The sequence below is a fragment of the Kogia breviceps genome, chromosome 6 (assembly GCF_026419965.1).
Source record: "Kogia breviceps isolate mKogBre1 chromosome 6, mKogBre1 haplotype 1, whole genome shotgun sequence".
In the NCBI taxonomy this organism is placed as follows: Eukaryota; Metazoa; Chordata; class Mammalia; order Artiodactyla; family Physeteridae; genus Kogia; species Kogia breviceps.
Genome location: NC_081315.1, coordinates 109,906,744 through 109,926,376, shown reverse-complemented (window position 1 = coordinate 109,926,376; position 19,633 = coordinate 109,906,744). Strand labels below are relative to the sequence as shown.

The 19,633-nt window shown below is 39.0% G+C and overlaps 1 protein-coding gene across 1 annotated transcript in view; it reads right to left on the bottom strand.

The window, feature by feature from the left end:
• Nucleotides 1-19,633, bottom strand: part of CLNK (cytokine dependent hematopoietic cell linker) — a 152,990-nt gene that overhangs the window by 54,867 nt on the left and 78,490 nt on the right. The window contains exons 6-8 of the mRNA XM_059066130.1: nucleotides 16,085-16,226; nucleotides 14,727-14,824; nucleotides 8,756-8,801 (exon numbers count right to left, since the gene is read on the bottom strand). Of these exons, the coding sequence (XP_058922113.1) occupies nucleotides 8,756-8,801; nucleotides 14,727-14,824; nucleotides 16,085-16,226 (286 nt within the window). The remainder of the gene's footprint in view (nucleotides 1-8,755; nucleotides 8,802-14,726; nucleotides 14,825-16,084; nucleotides 16,227-19,633) is intronic.

Below are 19,633 nucleotides of genomic sequence, written 5' to 3'. Positions count from 1 at the left end.
ATTTTTTACCAAGGATGAAACTACATGGATACATCATAATCACCCAAAGACCATAGTTTACCTAAGGGCTCACTCTTGGTGTACATTCTATGGGTTTGGACAAATGTATGATGTACTCATCATTATAATATCATACAGAGTATTTTCACTAAAAATCTTCTGTGCTCTATGTATTTATCGCTCTCCCCAACTCAGACTCTTGGCAATCACTGAACTTTTTACTGCCACCATGGTTTTGCCTTTTCCGAAATGTCATATAGTTGGAATCACATAATATGTAGCCTTTTCAGATTGGCTTTTGTCACTTGGTAATATGCATTTATGTTTCCCCCATGTATTTTTGTGTTTTGATAGCTTATTTCTTTTTAGCACTGAATAATATTCCACAGTGGAATGTCTGGATTGTACCACAGTTTATTTATTCATTCACCTACTGAAGGACATCTTGGTTGCTTTCAAGTTTTTGGTAATCATGAATAAAGCTGCTATAAACATATGTGTGTAGGTTTTTGTGTGGACATAAAATTTCAATTCCTTTCGTAAATACCAAGGAGTGTGATTGCTGGATCACATGGTAAGAGTATGTTCAGTTTTGTAGGAAACTGCCAATCTGTCTTTCAAAGTGGCTGTATTATTTTGCATTCCCACCAGCAGTGTATGAGAGTTCCTGTTGCTCCACATCCTCACCAGCATTTGCTGTTATCAGTGTTTTGATTTGGGCCATTCTAATCGATGGATGGGGTATCTCATTATTGTTTCAATTTACATTTCCCTGGTGACATATGATGTGGAGCATGTTTTCATATGCTTATTTGCCACCTGTATGTCTTCTTTGGTGAGGTCTCTGTTGAGGTCTTTGACACTTTTTTTTTTTTTTTTCCCATTGGGCTGTTTGTTTTCTTATTGTTGAGCTTTAAGAGTTCTTTGTATATTTTGGAGAATAGTCTTTTATCAGATGTGTCATTTGCAAATATTTTCTCTCGGTCTGTGGCTTGTCTTTTTATTCCCTTATATTGATTCCATTATATTGATCATGTCTTTGGTGTTGTAACTAAAAAGGCATCACCATACCCAAGGTTATATAGGTTTTCTATGCTATCTTCTGTGAGTTTTATAGTTTTGATTTTTAATTTAGGTCTATGATGCATTTCAAGTTAATTTTTGCAAAGGGTGTAAGATCTGAACCTAGATTTATTTTTTTGTAGGTGGATATCCAATTGTTTTAGCACCATTTGTGGAGAAGACTACCTCTGCTCCATTGTATTGCCTTTGCTTCTTTATCAAAGGTCAGTTGACTCTATGGGGGTCTATTTCTGGTTTCTCTGTTCTGTTCCACTGATCTATTTTTCTAGTCCTTCATTAATACCACACTGTCTTGATTACTGTACCTTTATAGTAAGACTTGATGTTGAGTAGCATCAATCCTCCAACTTTTTTTCAGAGATGTGGATATTACACATTTACCACTGCTTGTGATCTGGTTTTAGTGCTACTACTAGTGTGCCATGTGACTTAGTACAAGTTGTTTGGCTTCTCTGAGCTTTGGTATCCTCATCTGTGATTTAAATGGTTGGAAAAGAAGATATGTAGAATCCAAGAATTTGTTTCTTGATAGAAGGGACAATGATGCAATAGAGTGGTAACAAACGGGATCTTTGAAATCATTCGTGTTGGGTTCTAATCCCCCTTCTATCACTTACTGAGTAATCTTGGGCACATTAGTTAAATGTTATGGGCTTGTTTCCATGTCTGTAAAATGCAGATAATGAAGTGCGGTTCCTTGGATGGCCAAGCTTAAATAAAATAATACTTGTTTTTCAATTAGCTCCTGGTCAATTTGTGCTAAATATACGCAATACCTTTTATCTATGAAATATGATCATCACCGTCAATACTTTTGGAAACATACCATCAGTGTAATGTTCTATAATTAGAGACATAGACTCTGAACAAAATTGGATAAAACCTGGCCTCAGTCACAGTATTTATTATGTCTAAAAGTTTTATGATGTATGAAAGTGAACCTTTAGGATTTCACGTCCTGATGATTAATTGCGGAAGCATCCAAAGAAGCAACTTACGATCCAAGTGGCTAGTACATATTTCACAAGGCCTGTTTGAGAAACCTCTCCATGTCTGTGGAAACTTTCAGAAATTAATTCCAGCAGTAAGTTGCTGAAAGCATTCTTTGGATTTAGTGGGGAGGGATTAAGTTAGGCAAAGCCAAGGATGTGGGAAGGACCTGCCAGCTTTAACAGTTCCTCAAACAAGGTTGGAAAGTGCAGTTTCTTAGGAACATGTATGTCAACAGCTGCACCTTGTTAGTGACAGATGTGGGATAGAAGCATCTTTCCTAAACAAGCCCAGGAGACATCTTTTCTGCTGACCTGGGTGTCTCAGGAGAGGTGGGCAGGCAGGGTGAAGGGAAGGACTAAGGCTTCAGAGGCGATGACATGGGCAGTGGGGTGGGTGGATTTGTATGTATGAACCATATCCATGGATTCACAAAATGCTAGAGGCCAATGTGTTCTACCATATTTCTATAGATGGGATATTAAGGGCCAGTAAGGGAATATCATTTGCCTAAATTTGTAACGGAGCAGGATCCTATGGGATCTTCCTGGGACAGGCCTTCCCCCATATCCCCTGCTTTCTCGTCTCTGTGAAGTATATAGATAAGAGTATTTGATGCACATTTCCTGAGTATTTTTTTACGGATGTGGGATGTGAAAACCACGCACCAAATGGAAGGTTTTAACTACTTGATGACCATGAGCATACAGCCCCCAGGCCTCCTGGAGCCTAAGGACTGATAATGTGAACCCCCGTGGCACTGCCCTGTTCTTTCACCATCAGCCAATCAGAGAACTGTGCATGAGCTGATCACATACCCTGTGACCACCCACCCCCTCACCTGGCTTTTAAAAATGCTTTGCTGAAACCCTTCAGGAGCTCAAGGTTTTTTAAAGGATGAGCCACCAGTCCCTTTGCATGGCCCTGCAGTAAATCTTTTTCTGCTCCAAACTCCTATGTTTCAGTTTGTTTGGCTTTACTGTTCATTGGGCATGTGAACTTGCACTAACAAATTCATAGCACAGACAGAGACAGAGCCAGAAGCAACCAGGCTTCTTGACTTGCCTCTTGCAGGCCTCTACCGAATGGGAACGCATGGCAGAGGATCACAGGCTTGTCTCTAGTTGGTCCTATGACAGCCTGCAGGGCTTATCTAATACGCTTTTATTAAAATGGGCTAAACTTTAGAGTTACTTTAGTGTTTATTATGCATCCACTATGTGCTCAGCACGGTGCTATGTGTTTGCTGTAAGGAAAACAATGTTTAGTAAACTTTGGTCTTTGTGATTGAGGAGCTTATTTTTATATTCATTGATAACAGATTTATTGTGTATGCTCCATACCAAAGTAGATAGAGCATGAGATGGTTTCAGCCTACACAGAGAGGCAGGAATACATTCCAGTGTAGGGAGAACAGCAGAGGATAAAAGAGGGAGGAATGAATTCCAGAAACCATTAGTTCAGTTCAGTATCCCTTTGTCAAGTGTCCGTCACGTGTCAATAACCGTGCTATAGGATTTGCGTTGGTTTTTAACTTTAAAACAGACAGATGTATTACAATGTAGGTGCATTTCCTCCCTCTTAGAGATATGGAAACAAACTTGGAGAGATTACGTTCCTTGTAGATTTCACATTTGGAAAGCGGTAATGCTGGGATTTGAACGCAGGTCTCCTTGACCCCAAATCTAACATTCATGCAGCCATATCTTAGCTGCTGCTACATCTCAGACATAATGTTTAACTTCCCCTGAGGTCACTGTCTCACACCTCAGCCCAGTGTCCGTTGCTGTGTGAATCCTTCCTAGGATTCACAGTTCTTCTGCAGGGGCCGAATTAAGTATGTAAGTACTTTTTTGAGTTCCAACAACACTTCGTATAGACCCGACCGGACTGTGGACTCCTTATGGTGTAAGGTCTACTGTGACTCAGTGCCCTGGCACAAAGTGATTTTTGAATAAAAGTGGCCTTCTCCCCTGGCAGTTATCACACGGTGTTGTAACTGCCGTGTTTTCAATTCTTCTAATTGTGGCTACTCTTTATATTTCACTATTGAAGAGTGTATTTGCTACTCAAACGCTTGTTCTTTTCTCTGTGTGATGGTGAGACAAAATACTGTCCTGTAGTTCCATTAATGAGTGATTTTACAACATTTATAACATTGGCTTTGAACTGAATATTATATCAATGCCTCTCTCACTTTTCTTTTTCTTGCTCCCAAATAAGGGTATGACCTCTATCACTTTTGAGCTACTGGCTGTGTCTGAAATAAATTTAAATCTAAAATAGTACGAGAGTAATCTTAAATTTATTTCTTATCATTTCTAGGCCTGGGGCCTAAAGCTTGTTATTTGTTAAGGATGTAATCTATAGGATGGCAAATTCCACCATTTGTTGTGATGTTTTGTGTTGCCGTGTTCTGCCACTAGAGGACAGTATCATCCCTCAATTCATGTCTTTTGCACTAAAAATTGCATAGTTTGGATGAGTGGGAAATCAGGGAACAGGGAGAGTTTGCAGAAAAAATTTTAGATACTAGTAAATATAGTAAAACCCTGGAAACATTGCCATAGTTGACAAAACTTGAGCTCTGGTCTAGGCTTGGACTGCTTGCTCTGTGACCTTGAGTGAGCCCCTTCTCTTGCCAGGCTTCTTGGCATAAAATGAGAGGGTAAAACCAGATCAACTCTAAACTCTATGACATCTAAATTCGAATAAAATCAAACTAGTAGAAAGGTCTTTTGATGACATTATGCAGAATGCTATCTTGCTTCTTTTCAACCAAGCTCATGTTTCTGGATATCCATGTTTAGCCATCTATGCATAATTCCTTCTTCTCATGGATAGTTTATTGTATTTCATTATAAATTCATTCTTGTATATGATATGCTTTTTATCTCAAAGGAAACTAGTTTAGAGTTTGTGCTTGGTTCACATGCAAGGCAAAGACAAGCTCATTTTAGGCTCACTTATTCTCAGCATTAAGAAGCTAAGCACACCATTTTTGAATATTACAGCTATCTTCACCTGAAAAGAGACAATTTCTTCTGCATCTGTGGTTAATGCTAATTAATGGTTCATCATAAACAACTTACACTATATACATACTTTGCCCCCAAATAAACTTTTACCCATTTTTAGGAATGAAAAAAAAAAAAAAAAGAAAAAGCCAAGCTTCAGGGAAGATAAGTTCTTGAAATCTGACAGTTTCCAGATAATGTCAGAATATGATTGCAAGAAAAATAATATGAGATGTACATTAACATAAATCTATAACTGCTCAACTTGATGAAAAATATCACCATAAAATTCTGCCATTACTGAACCACGCAATATGTGTTTCTATATGACATTTTGTGAGAATGAATAAATTATCTGAGAATGTGTTTGCATCAAAAATACAGAATTTTATAATAAACACATAAATCATTCAAGCATTTTCCAGCAAGATGCCTGATCCCCAAAATGGGGGCATTCATATTACTTTTCCTCTTTTCAGCTCCTTTCTCTGTACAGTACCTTAGAGCTCTGGGTGATAATACAAAACCATCAATTATGGAAGTGCAGGAAAAGAAGACATGAAGAAATAACTCTTATTGAAGAAGTTTTCCAGGCAACCTACAAGCTCAACTCCTGTGAGTCTTGCTTTCACTGAGGTCATCTCTGCAGTTATGATTTCACTTTACATTGGGGTCTACTTTTAAAAAAGTCATATTTTATAGCCATGGTACTTGGATATCAGCCAACAACCCTTATAAAATTGACAGCACTAACTTAGCTCTGAAAGATGTGTCTTTCTTGCACTCCCGGAGGAATTTCTTTGCTCTTTTTAAATTTGGGGTAATTAATTTCACGTAAAAAAAGCGTGATCGCCTTTTTGCTTAGGTTACCGGGAAGCTTAGAGAAAAACTAGCAGTTTAATTGTAATAGAATGTAGTGATGTGTTCCCGAGCATCCTGAATTTTATCTTTACCTTAGTCTTACAGTCTATCTAGATACTTCCTATGATTTAAAACATTTTTCTTCCATTTTACCATGCAAATTTTTGTTGACTACTCCAAATATTTGTAAGCTGAGGCAAAGTGTGCTCCTAAATCCCTTGGAATTTCATAGTGATGAGAGCTATCAAGGTGTCTTTTGTTCTGTTAAGGAGGTGACTTTTGGACTCCATCTAATGATGGGGACTGGCTGTCAGTGGTGCCTAGCTGAAGACCAGGGGATCAAAGGGTTAGAACTTACAGTCCCCTACGTCTACCCTCCCCCCCCCCCCCCGCCCCAGGGAGAGGAGAGTGGCTTGAGATTGAGTTCAATCCACAATGGCCAATGATTTGATCAACCATGCCTATGTAATGAAGCCTCTATAAAACCCCCAAAGTTTGGAGTTTGAGAGATTCAGGAAGCATGGAAGATCCCTGCCCTTTCCCCATACCTCCCCTTATATGTCTCTTCCATCTGGCTGTTCCCGAGTTATATCCTTGTACAATAAACTGGGAATTTAATAAGTAAAATGTTTCTCTGAGTTCTGTGAGCCACTCTAACAAATTAATCGAACCTAAGGAGGGAGTGGTTGGAACCTCCAATCTATAGAAACACAGGTGACAATCTGGGCTTGTGACTGGCATCTGAAGTGGTGGTGAGGTACGGTCTTGTAGGACTGAGCCCTTAACTTGTGGAATTTGGTGCTGTCTCTGGGTGGATAGTGTGAGAATTGGGTTGAATTGTAGGATACCCAGCTGGTATCCAGAGAATTGCTTGATGGTGTGTGGGTGGAAACTGCCCCCCTGCGTATGTTGGAATTGGAATTAGAACCATCCTGAGAGTCACACAGACATATTAATATATGTAGAATAGTGGTCAAAGAAGATTCTGCAATCAAAGAAATGAAGGTGCATGTCTATAGTGAACTATTTAAAAAAGAGGGGAATTGTGAAATCCATTTCTTGTCTGTTTTCTCCCCAGGACTCATTTCTCAATAAATTGCCTATAAAGCTTCTATTAGGACTTAGGACATTTATATATCAAATGTTTATGATCTGCTGTGGGATGCCTCTGTGCTCTGCTCCTTTTCTCTGTCAAGAGGCGTGAAAAAACTTCCTCTACGTAATTCGTGTGGTCTTCTAAGGACTAAAATACATCAGTTAATGGAGAAAAGCTCTGAATCAAGTGCTGTGTGCATGGAAGGCATTTCCGTGTTTAAGGACTAAAGAGGCACCGATAGGAAATCTCCCCTATTTTGAGAGGTTTAGGAGAGGTCTAGAGGGAAGATAGACAGGGGTCTGTCAGGCCGTGCAGGATGGAGAGGAGAGATGGAGGAGGGAACAGCTCTTGTTTCCTGCCTCTGCTAATTCAATTGAACTGATGAGTCATAAAAGCCCTGCCCACTTCCCATTTCAGGAGGAGGAAAGTAAGACTCAGAAAGGTTAGGTGCCTTACTTAAGGTAACCCAGCCAGGGAGTAGTAGAGCCTGGGCTTGGGCTCCTCTCATTGCTCCTTCCACCTTGCTTCCCTGTGTGCATATCTTCCCTTTGCACCTCCAGGTCCACTGTTCACCTTGTCCACCCTGCTCCACCCCACCCTCCATCCTGGGAGACCAACCAGCACATGCAGGCTACCTTGCCCCGTGGTTTCAGGTTGGGTCCAGCCATTGGGAAGTCCCAACAGGAGATCAGAGGAAGGTTGGAGAGGGAGGTTGGGGCATGTATTCCCTTGACTCCCACCCTGGGAGGTCCACATGGGCTGGTGGTGTTCCTCAACCAATGGTCACTGCTTCTCTCAAGGTGGTGAGCTCCTTCTGATTTTCTGTAGCTGTTTCCTCATCCTTTTGGGCTTAGGGGTGGTGACAGCACCACTGCTGTTGGCCCCAGTCTCTGCATCACCCCTCATTCTCCTCCTACGCCTCACACACCTTACTCAATAGTTCCTTTGTAAATAAACCTCCTTCAATTATCCTAATTTGGGTGTGTGCCATCTGTTTCCTCTTAGGACCCTAACTATTACACTTTCCCGTTAAAGAAAATGTGATGTTAATAATATGTTATAAAATGTAGCATCAGACACATAAAAGATGAATTCGATGTTTCAGTTACTGGGAAATGTAAATCATGGGATTGTCATCTTTTCTAACTGAACATTGTAAGAGAATATGGGGACTTTGGGGGAAATGATGAGAGAAGCTATAATGTATAGGATCCAATTAAATTTCTTTGGCTGTCCTCCATTTGTGCCTCTAGCACAACTGAAATTGATTATTTCCTTTCAGGTTCTTACCTGTATCTTTATCTCCAAATTGAGTTGCTTTGCCGGAAGCTTTAAAATCTATTTTCATGTTAATTAATCAGCATTTAAAAATTAGATTTCTATCTTGCAATTTTACGGAGGGGTATGCTTAGAGAAATAACTTAGTTATATATCTGATGCAACCCATATGTTTCAAAACAATTTCTTTCCCAAATTGCACAACATGGAATATGACTTTTCATGATCAATTTCTTCATTAATAAGGTAAGGTGATAAAAAAACATAAGATGTGAGAGAGTCTTTCCAAAATTAGTTATTTCATGAAGGTTAATTCAATAGATAACATTGTTGAAGAAATCTGTGGCCACAGACAAAAATGTAAGAGGATCTTGGAAGCAAAGAAAGATGCAAATATACTTATAATTCAAACTTTGTGATTTGACTTTACCTTTAACATCTTGGCTTCTGATATCCCTGGAAATGGGTTGTTCCACCTGTAGAAGACAACGTGGCACCGTTATTCCTTAAATTGTGACTATACCATCTCATGACCTGCCACTCAGTATATAACTGTAATCTGGTGTTTCCCAAGGATAAAGGCATAAGTCCCTGGACTCATCATTCTTATAGATCACCCTATGAGTATGGGAGGCAATCAGTCAATATGTGTAAATACGTATAAATACATGTACCACTGTGCCAGCAATGAGGGTAGTGGCCTCAGGTGGTAATTTGCCATAAAAATACTTGGTTTGAGATCCAGTCCAATCTTATTGCTGTGAAACTTTGGAAAAGCATTTACCATACTATGAGCCTTGGATTTTTCATCTTTTTAATAGGGAAAATATTTAGTCAATCATGTCATTGAATTATTGTGAAGATCAACATACATAATCAAGTCCATGAAAGCGATGCAGCGGGCAGATCAGAGTGTGGCCTCGTGTGGATGCCCGTGCTGGGATTTCACCTCCATCATGTGCTGGCTTTGAGAACATGGCTAGTCATTTAACCTTCTAAGCCTCAGTTTCCTCATCTGTGAAATGGAGGTAACAAAAGAACTGATACCTCACAAGGGTGGCAGGACTACATGAGACAGGCAATATGCCTAGAACAGGAAATGACACAAATGAAGCTGAATACTTGTTAGCTGTCATTAGTAATAGTAGTAAAGGTGTTGCTGAACTATTAAGGGCTGGCTGTACAATCATTAGGCATGAGAGTGAAGAAGATGATAGAGACATCCTAATGATGCCCCATGCCTTTGAAAGCCTTTAAGCCTAGATCAGTATTGGGGTCTACGATGGTTAGTTTTATGTGTCAAATTGACAGGGTCACAGGGTATCCAGATATTTGATTAAACATTATTTCTTGGTGTGTCTGTGAAAGTGATTCCAGATGAGATTAGAATTTGGATCAGTAGAGTGAGTAAGGCATATTGCCCTCCCCAATGCTGGTGGGCATCATTCAGTCCATTGAGGGCCTGAATAGAATAAAAAAGGAGGCGAAAGGAGAATTTGATCTTTCTGCCTGACTGTTGACCAGGGACGATGGTCTTCTCCTGCCCTCGATGACTGAGATTTACATCATTGGTTGCCTTGGTGCTCAGGCCTTTGGACTCAGGCTGGAACTTATGCCAATGACTTTCCTGGGTCTCCAGCTTTCAGATGGCAGACTGTGGGACTGAGCCTCCATAATCACTAATTTATTTATATGTATGTGTATATGTATCTATGTCTATGGCTATATATGTCTATATGTTTCTGTCTATCGTATCTATCCTATCATCTATCACCTATCTATCTATCTGTCTATCTATCTATCTATCTACCTATCTATCAACTACCACCTATGTTTCTAGAGAACCCTGACTAATAGAGAGTCTTAGTGTTACACTTTATTGGTGCCAACTTGAGTTGGCCAAGGTGGATGGGGAGGAAGGGTCACTGAACGCCTTGTTACCTCATGTCTTAATGTTCAACGTCCACCTCTTCCTCTGTGGAACGTTGAATCACCTTATTTATGCTTGGAAAGTGGTGGCTCTTCTGCTGGCCAAGTTAGTCAAGACTTGAGTGTGGTTTGGGTTTGCTGTTGTTACGGCTTCCTTCATCACACCATCAGCTTCCAACTCCACCAGGGTATGGAGCCTGGTGTGCTGGGTTTTAATTTAATTTAATTTTTTTATGGTAGCTTTTTATTTTAAACATCTTTATTGGAGTTTTGCAAAGTTTTTGTTGCATCCTCAGCTTTCAGCCTTCCCTGGGCACCTGCCCTGCAGAGCAGGTCTCTCCCAATGCTCTTTCCCACCTGCCATTGCTAGCCTGGAGCAGGAGAGGTTCTCCATTGTCTCTGTCTCAGCTGGGCTGTGCGTGATTAGGGTATTAGGGATGGGGCTTCCTTAGTGTTTCTGTTCTTTTCCCCTTTGGTGGCCAGTGTCCATTTTCCCTTTTGAACATTTGGATCCATTTGGATCTTTCGCATGAGAGAGTTTCTTTGCATTGCATCTTCCCCAGAGGGAGGTACCCTCTGATGATATTAGCATAGGATCCCGGGCCTAGAAACATGTCCTGCCCCTCCCCCAGGGCTACTCCCATTTTTCTATCAAATAAATATTTACTAGTGCCTACTTTATACCTGTATCAATGCTGGATTATGAGGGAACAAAGAGGAATAAGAACTTGGATGGTGAAGGAAGACTCAGACATGCCTGCAGTTCTGAGTTTACAATATATTATAACACAGGTTTAATTATAAGAGAAGTTTTTCAGCCTCAGGATCATGGAGAGTTGGGGCTGGATAATTCTCTGCTGTGAGGGCTGCCCTGTGCTTTTGCAATATACTGAGCGACATCCCTGCCCTCCACCCAGTACGTGTCAGTAGCGCTCCCCAAGTCTTGACAACCAAAAGTGTCTCCAGGTATTGTAAATGACCACTAGGGGTCAAAATGGTCTCGGATCAGAACTACCGATTACAGTGCAGTGTGTTACTGATATCAAAGGTTGCTCTGCATTGCTTCCTCCAGAAGGCTTCTTAAAAGCCTCTGGCTGGACTAAGTGATGCAGCTCCCTGCTCTATGCACCCTGTGTCACTTCTGTCTTAACACTTTGTATTACATCAAAACTGCCTGTTTGGGCCAATGCCTCCTCCATTAGACTGTGGGCATTGGCTCATTTTTTAAAAATCCCCATTGTTGAGCATAGTGCTTTGTACACAGCAAGCGCTCAATAAATGAAAAGATGGACAGTGGTCTAGTGGTTTAAGACAGTTGTAACCAGTCTAAGGAGTCATTGTAAGAACTGGCCGCTGTAAGGATTGTTGAAGATCCATTTCACAGAGAGTTTAATCTCAACATAAATGTGCAAAACGAATTAGAATTAACTCCTGAGAATGAGGTTATAATAAAAAAAATCTGTTTACCATAAAAACTTGATTATTCAAACATTGATTATAAAAGCAAAATTCCTTTTTTATCTGAATGGAGGCCAAGTCCTTATTTAATTAATTTATAAGACAACTTCCCTCCTGGCCAAAATTGTGCTCAAGTCTCCCATATCCATTTTCTCACAAGATTTCACTTGACTTAATATGTTGAGATTATAGTTCCACTTGCAAAGTGACCTAAGTAAAAGAAGAAATTTATAACAGAAAGCTACAAAGATAATATGAAAGGATATAAAGTAATACAAATGGAGACAAATTCTGGCATAGTTGTTTTTAAAAAAATCAAATAAGAATTATTATTTTTTTAAAAAGCATTCTTCTCATAAAGGTTTACTTACATGGAAAGGGGGATTATCAGTGATTTTTAGGGAAAGAAAAGCTTAACTTTTTAGGTCAGAATTTTCTACTCTTTATAACCAGACAAGAACTTGTGTCTTTAGCCTCTGGCCCAGTGACTCTAAAATTCCTATTGTTCCCTGAATATGCTTCATGCTTTAGTGGTGAGAGCCCTGAAATGTCCTCCTCCCTGTCAAACAGCCCCCTGTGGGGCTGCCCTAGTTTCACATCTTGGGAATAGTAGCAGATATTCACATGACAACTTTGAGGAACAGACTGGAAAAGGGTTCCATGTGAATAGAAATCAAACTGGGAAAGAAGACTGTGTCTCTTTTCCTATTAATATTTCAAGCTATTCATATTTCAAGGTTCAGATCAAATGACCGAGAGTTTGTTTGTTCATTTCTATCCAATTAACCCATATCTGTTGAAAACTTCTTACATGAAGGCACTGTGCTGGGTACTGGGGCTAAAATGGTCCCTGTCCTCATGGAGGTGTCATTCAGTAATGGATTGCTTTGTGCCAGGCACTGTGCTTTGTACGTATTATCATAACGCTCTGAGATTTTATAGCTAAGACAGTAAAGGCTCAGAGAAGGTAAATATTGGAACCATTAAAATAGAGATTATAACATTTGTCTTGCAAGGTCATTTTAAGGATTAAATGTCATTCATTCATTCATTTATTGCCATCTATCCTCCGAAAGACCTTCTCTGACTGCCCTGCTTTCATTATTTTTTCAAAGCACTCATCACTTGACATATTGTCTTTGTATCTATTATTTATCTATTTATTTATCACAGGCCTCCTCCCACTAGATGTAAGTTTCACGAGAGCAGGGCCTTGGTGGTTTAGCGATGCCTATAATTTTGTCTGGTCCATGGCAGGCACCCAACACATATGTCTTGAGTGAATTTGTTCAGTGAATGATTCAGGTGTTCAGCTTGGTGTCTGTGTAAAGAGGAAGTGTTCAGTATTGTATCCCTTATCTTGCTCTCCCAATCTCTCTTGGCTGTGTTCTGTGTAAATGACATTATTTGGTAAAATTTGTAGTTTCCTTTTCTTGTCAATATTTAACAGAAGCCCTCAAGTTAAATAGGTAAACTATTTGAACAGATAATGCACAAGGAAGATGTGTTATAAATATTCAAAAGCATGTTCACACTCACTAATAAATGTGCTACAGATTTAAAAAAAGAACAGTGAAATCTCTTTTTTGTTTTTTAAAATTATGATTATAAATGTAATATCCAGTTTTGGTGAGAATTCTATGAGGTGGAAATTCCAACATAGGGCTTCTGGGAGGGTAAGTTGAAATGATTTTTCAGGAAGAAATGTTACAATATGTACTAAAAGCATTTAAAATGTTTTCACTCAATGGTTAAGTAAAATAATTAAAAATCTTATAATGGGAAGTGATGTATCTGTAAAGATTATGCTTATTAATGCTTGTTTTGTCACATGGGAGATTGTTTTATGACTGAAAGTTAATGTGAAAAGGAAAGAAAACTGGTATATACTATACAATAAGGACTCCCTTGCATGAAACATATCAGCATAGAAAACATTGACATGAAATGTACCCCAAATGTTATGACTGATAGCCCTGCAACCCCAGGGATGATTAATTTGTATCTTATGCATTTCTGCATTAAGAAAATTAAACATTAGCAAAAGTGTTATTACAAATAAAATTCTATATGTGTTTAGAGCATTTACATTTACAAGATATTTTCATAAGATTATCTTTTGTGGTCTCAACAGCCTTTTGAAGTAAGCATGGCAGAGATTTTTATTCTTATTTTTTAGATGGGTTTACAAAGAGGCTCAGAGAAGTTGTTTGACTTACTGTCGTCCCTTGGTATCTGTAGGGGATTGGTTTCAGGAACCCCCATGAATATAAAAATCTGTGGATGCTCAAATCCTTTATATGAAATAGCATAGTATTTGGAAATAACCTACACACATACTCCTGTATACAGTTGACCCATGAACAACATGAGTTTGAACTGTGTGGGTCCACTTATACTTGGATTTTTTTCACTAAGTACATACTATGGTGCTACTCAATCCTTGGTTGGCTGATTCATCTCTAGATTACTTATAATACCAAATACAATGTAAATGCTATGTAAATAGTTGTAAATACAATGTATATACTACGTAAATAGTTGCTGGCATGTGGCAAATTCAAGTTTTCCGTTTTTGGAACTTTGTGGATTTTTTTTTTTTTTTTTAATCCTTGGTTGAATCTGCAGATGGGGAACTGGCAGATATGGAAGGCTGACTGTACTTATTACCACATAATTAGCAGTTGGAATCTTTGGGCCTAAAATCTGGGCAAAATGATGTTATTATCAAAAAGCTTTGATTTAAATTCTGCTTCTGGAGAACAGGATGAACATTAGATGAGGTGCAGGTGAAAGCCTGATGCCTGGCTCACAGAAAATCTTCAACAAATGTGCTTCTCCCTTCTAGACTTATTCTAGAACCATGATCCCACCAGTCTAATCCCCCTGTACCTCACTGAGCTTGACCTGCTCATCACCTAACAAGATGCCTTGGGAATGAGAGATGGGGAAGCTCTTGGCTGCTAGGATGTGCTCTCCATATGTTTGGTTCATACGGTCAAGCCTTTACTCACTTCTTCCAGCCTCATCCAGGTTTGCCTGTCTGTGGGGATAGAGGTCTTGGCATCTAAGGAAAGCGGCATGTCCATCGCACCCTTGAAATAACGTGTATCTGTGAGGAGAGAAAAAATTTAAGGTCATACTTTACATGGCTCAGCATATTATAATTTATAAACTATTTACCTATCTACAAACTCATTGAATCATCACAGTATAGGTATGAGGCAAGTAATTCTATTTCCACTTAACGGATGAAGAGACTGAGGTTCAAAGAGGACAAATCACTCCTCTTGGTCCATACACGTAAATGTCAAAGTCTGGACCTGAACATTCTTCATTCTTTTATACACTTGGAGAATTCTACTCATCTGTCAAGGCTTGGGCTGTGTCATGCCCTTCGAAAATCTTCCTAGACACCCGCACACCAGCCCTGGCTCGCTTTTTCATGTCATATACTTAATTATATACCTAACATAATTATATACATTATCTACTTAACTTATTCTATCATACTTATCTGTTTATCTGTCTTTCTGCCATTAGATTGTGACCTTCCTGAGAACATGGATTATGCTTTGTTTATCTTTATGTCACTTGAACAATCTTAACGTGATAACTGGCACACTGTAGATACTCAGTAAATGCTTGCTGAGTAAATGAAGAAAGGAATATCATTATTATTTACAAGGTGATTCTCTCCAGTAGATTCATTTCAGTAGACCAGGCTCTCAGAAATCACAAATGCTTTCTCTTTTCCCTTACAGCAGTGTGCTTTGCCTAAGGTTCAGAGAACTTCCTGGAGCTGCCCAAAGCACCCCAGTTAGAAAGAGGCAAAGGTGGATTTATTTGTAATAAGGTCTTCTTTCTCTTAAAAAGCTTGGCTTTGCTGCCATGCCCTAGTGCCACTCGTATGCTGGTTACTGGCAAAACATATCAGCCATATTAAAAACTCTTCCCTTTTACTGTAATCTCCTCTATGCAAACTTTGTCTAAACAGGGATATTGCCCACATTCCTGCTGGTCAATCTTCTGTCATCCTCATCAGTTGTTTCTAGGACTCAAGATGAGCATCATGATAATAATAACCAATAGTCATAGAGCTCTGACTCTGTGTTAAGTCCTCTGGTGAGAACTCAGCATGCATCATACATGTGATCTTCAAAAAACACTCTGGGGGTAAGTTCTGTTATTATGAGCCCTGTTTTCTGATAGAGAAAATGATTTTTAGATGCTTGCTCAAGGTCACACAGCTAATAAGACATAGAAGCATGATTTTAAACTAGAGCTGTTTAATTCAGAACCTGCAGCTTTAGTTGCTATGCATTATTGCAGCAGGGACGTGCATTTTCAGATTTCAGCCCCCAAATGTTACCTGCATATTCAGATTCCTTTATAGGCCTGGCTGGTAAAATTTTCACTGATTGCCGTGCTTCTACCATATGAAGCTCAGGGTCTTCATAGTCCTCATCTGTGTGGCCTTTTGCTCCATCGAGGACTGCTGCTAATTTCCTTCCCTAAGGAGGGAACATTTGAGTGAGTCAAGGAAAGGTACAATAATGACAAAGATTATAGACTACCATGCTAGCTAGGGGAGTAATATTGATTCTCTTAGCTTGGAGTTAAAGATTTAAGAGTCTGGGGTCTGAGGCAGTTAAATTCTTGGAGTAGGCAGAATTCTAATGGTATCCCTAGAATGACATCAGCATTATGGTGGTGTGAGACACTCCCTTTGTCTCTCCCCTTCAATCTATAACTAGTAAAACATCCATAACTCAACAAAGGTTCCTCTGCCCAAGACACCAGGACTCCAGAGAGACCTACATGTTTGTACATCTGAAGGTAGGTAGATCGCAATACATAGAGAGGGTAGAATCAGGAGAAGAGTAGAGGTGTTGCCCATAATCCTGACCCCCAGAAAACCTGGTGGCAGAGGTGGTAAACGACTCTTATTTCCTGGCTACATTGGTGCCCATGGGCTGTGTCATAAAAAGGGATGTTTTTGTGGCAACAAAAATATGAGGGGGAGAAGAAAAGGATACAACCTGTATAGACAAATGAACATAAGACTAAACAACATGCTACTGAACAAATATTGGGTTAATGGAAAAATTCAAAGGAGAAATTTAAAAAAAACACATGAGGACAAATAAAAATGAAAATATGACATACCAAAGCCTATGCATGCAACCAAAGCAGTACTAAGAGGGAAGGTAGCAATACAGGCCTATCTCAAGAAAATTCTTGAATAAATAATATAACCTTATACATAAAATAGCTAGAAAAAGAAGAGAAAACAAAGCCCAAAGTCAGTAGAAGGAAGAAGATAATAAAAATTAGAGCAGAAGTAAATTAAATAGAGAAAAAAAGACAACAGAAAAAGATGAATGAAACTAAGACCTGCTTCTTTGAAAAGATAAATGAAATGGGAAAACCTTTAGCTAGACATACTAAGAAAAAATGAGAAGGCTTAAATAAATAAAATCTGAAACAAAAGAGAAGTCACAGCAAATACCACAGAAATACAAAAGATTATAAGAGACTACTATGAATAGCTATATGCCAACAAATTGGATAACCAAAATGAAATGGATATAAATTCTTAGACTTATATAACCTTCCAAGACTGAATCATGAAGAACTAGATTTTCTGAATAGACTGATCCCGAGTAAGGAGATTGAAGCAGTAATCAAAAACCTTTCAAAAACAAAAGTCCAGGAGACATTCAAGATGGCGGAGGAGTAAGACATGGGGATCAGCTTCCTCCCCACAAATACATCAGAAATACATCTGTATGTGGAACAACTCCTACAGAACACCTACTGAACACTGGCAGAAGACCTCAGACTTCCCCCCCAAGATATATATATTTTTCCTTTTCCTCTTTTTGTGAGTGTGTATGTGTATGCTTCTTTGTGTGATTTTGTCTGTATAGCTTTGCTTTTACCATTTGTCCTAGAGTTCTGTCTGTTGTTTTTTGTTTTTTTGGTATAGTTTTCAGCACTTGTTACCATTAGTAGATATATTTTCTGGTTTGGTTGCTCTCTTCTTTCTTTCTTTTTAAATTACTTTTATTTTTAAAAATTTTTAATAATTTAAAAATTCTTTATTTTAATAACTTTATTGTATTTTATTATATTTTGTTTCTCTTTCTTTTGTTATTTCATTCATTCTTTCTTTCTCCCTTTTCTTCTGAGCCATGTTGCTGACAGGGTCTTTATGCTCTGGCCGGGTGTCAGGCCTGAGCCTCTGAGGTGGGAGAGCTGAGTTCAGGACATTGTTCCACCAGAGACCTCATGGCTCCATGCCATATCAAACGGTGAAATCTCTCCCAGAGATCTCCATCTCAACGCTAAGACCCAACTCCACTCAACGAGCAGCAAGTTACAGTGCTGGACAGCCTATAGCAAAAAAACTAGCAAGACAGGAATGCAACCCCACCCATTAGCAGAGAGGCTGTCTAAAATCATATTAAGGTCACAGACACCCCAAACACACCACCAGACGTGGTCCCGCCCACCAGAAAGACAAGATCCAGCCTCATCCACCAGAACACCCTCCACCAGGAAGCCTACACAACCCACTGAATCAACCTCAGACACTTGGGGCAGACACCAAAAACAATGGGAACTTCGAACCTGCAGCCTGTGAAAAGGAGACCCGAAACACAGTAAGTTAAGGAAAATGAGAAGACAGAGAAATACACAGCAGATGAAGGAGCAAGATAAAAACCCACCAGACCAAACAAATGAAGAGGAAATAGGCAGTCTACCTGAAAAACAATTCAGAGTAATGACAGTAAAGATGATCCAAAATCTTGGAAATAGAATGGAGAAAATACAAGAAACGTTTACCAAGGACCTAGAAGAACTAAAGAGGAAACAGAAAATGATGAACAACACAATAAATGAAATTAAAAATTCTCTAGAAGGAATCAATAGCAGAATAACTGAGACAGAAAAATGGATAAGAGACATGGAAGATAAAATAGTGGAAATGACTGCCACAGAGCAGAATAAAGAAAAAAGAATGAAAAGAATTGAGGACAGTATCAGAGACATCTGGGACAACATTAAATGCACCAACATTTGAAATATAGGGGTCCCAGAAGAAGAAGAGAAAAAGAAAGAGTCTGAGAAAATATTTGAAGAGATTATAGTTGAAAACTTCTCTAATATGGGAAAGGAAATAATCAAGTCCAGGAAGCACAGGGAGTCCCATACAGGATAAATCCAAGGAGAAACATGCCAAGACACATATTAATCAAACTATCAAAAATTAAATACAAAGAAATATTAAAAGCAGCAAGGGAAAAGCAACAAATAACATACAAGGGAATCCCCATAAGGTTAACAGCTGATCTTCCAGCAGAAACTCTGCAAACAAGAAGGGAGTCACAGGAGATATTTAAAGTGATGAAAGGGAAAAACCTACAACCAAGATTACTCTACCCAGCAAGGATCTCATTCAGAATCAACAGAGAAATTAAAATGTTTACAGACAAGCAAAAGTTAAGAGAATTCAGCATCATCAAACCAGTTTTATAACAAATGCTAAAGGAACTTCTCTCGGCAGAAAACACAAGAGAAGGAAAAGACCTACAATAACAAATCCAAAACAGTTAAGAAAATGGTAATAGGAACATACATATTGATAACTACCTTAAATGTAAATGGTTTAAATGCTCCAACCAAAAGTCATAGACCGGCTGAATGGATACAAAAACAAGACCCATATATATGCTGTCTACAAGAGACACACTTCAGGCCTAGGGACCCACACAGACTGAAAGTGAGGGGATGGAAAAAGATATTCCATGCAAATGGAAATCAAAAGAAAGCTGGAGTAGCAATTCTCATATCAGACAAAATTGACTTTAAAATAAAGACTATTACAAGGGACAAAGAAGGCCACTACATAATG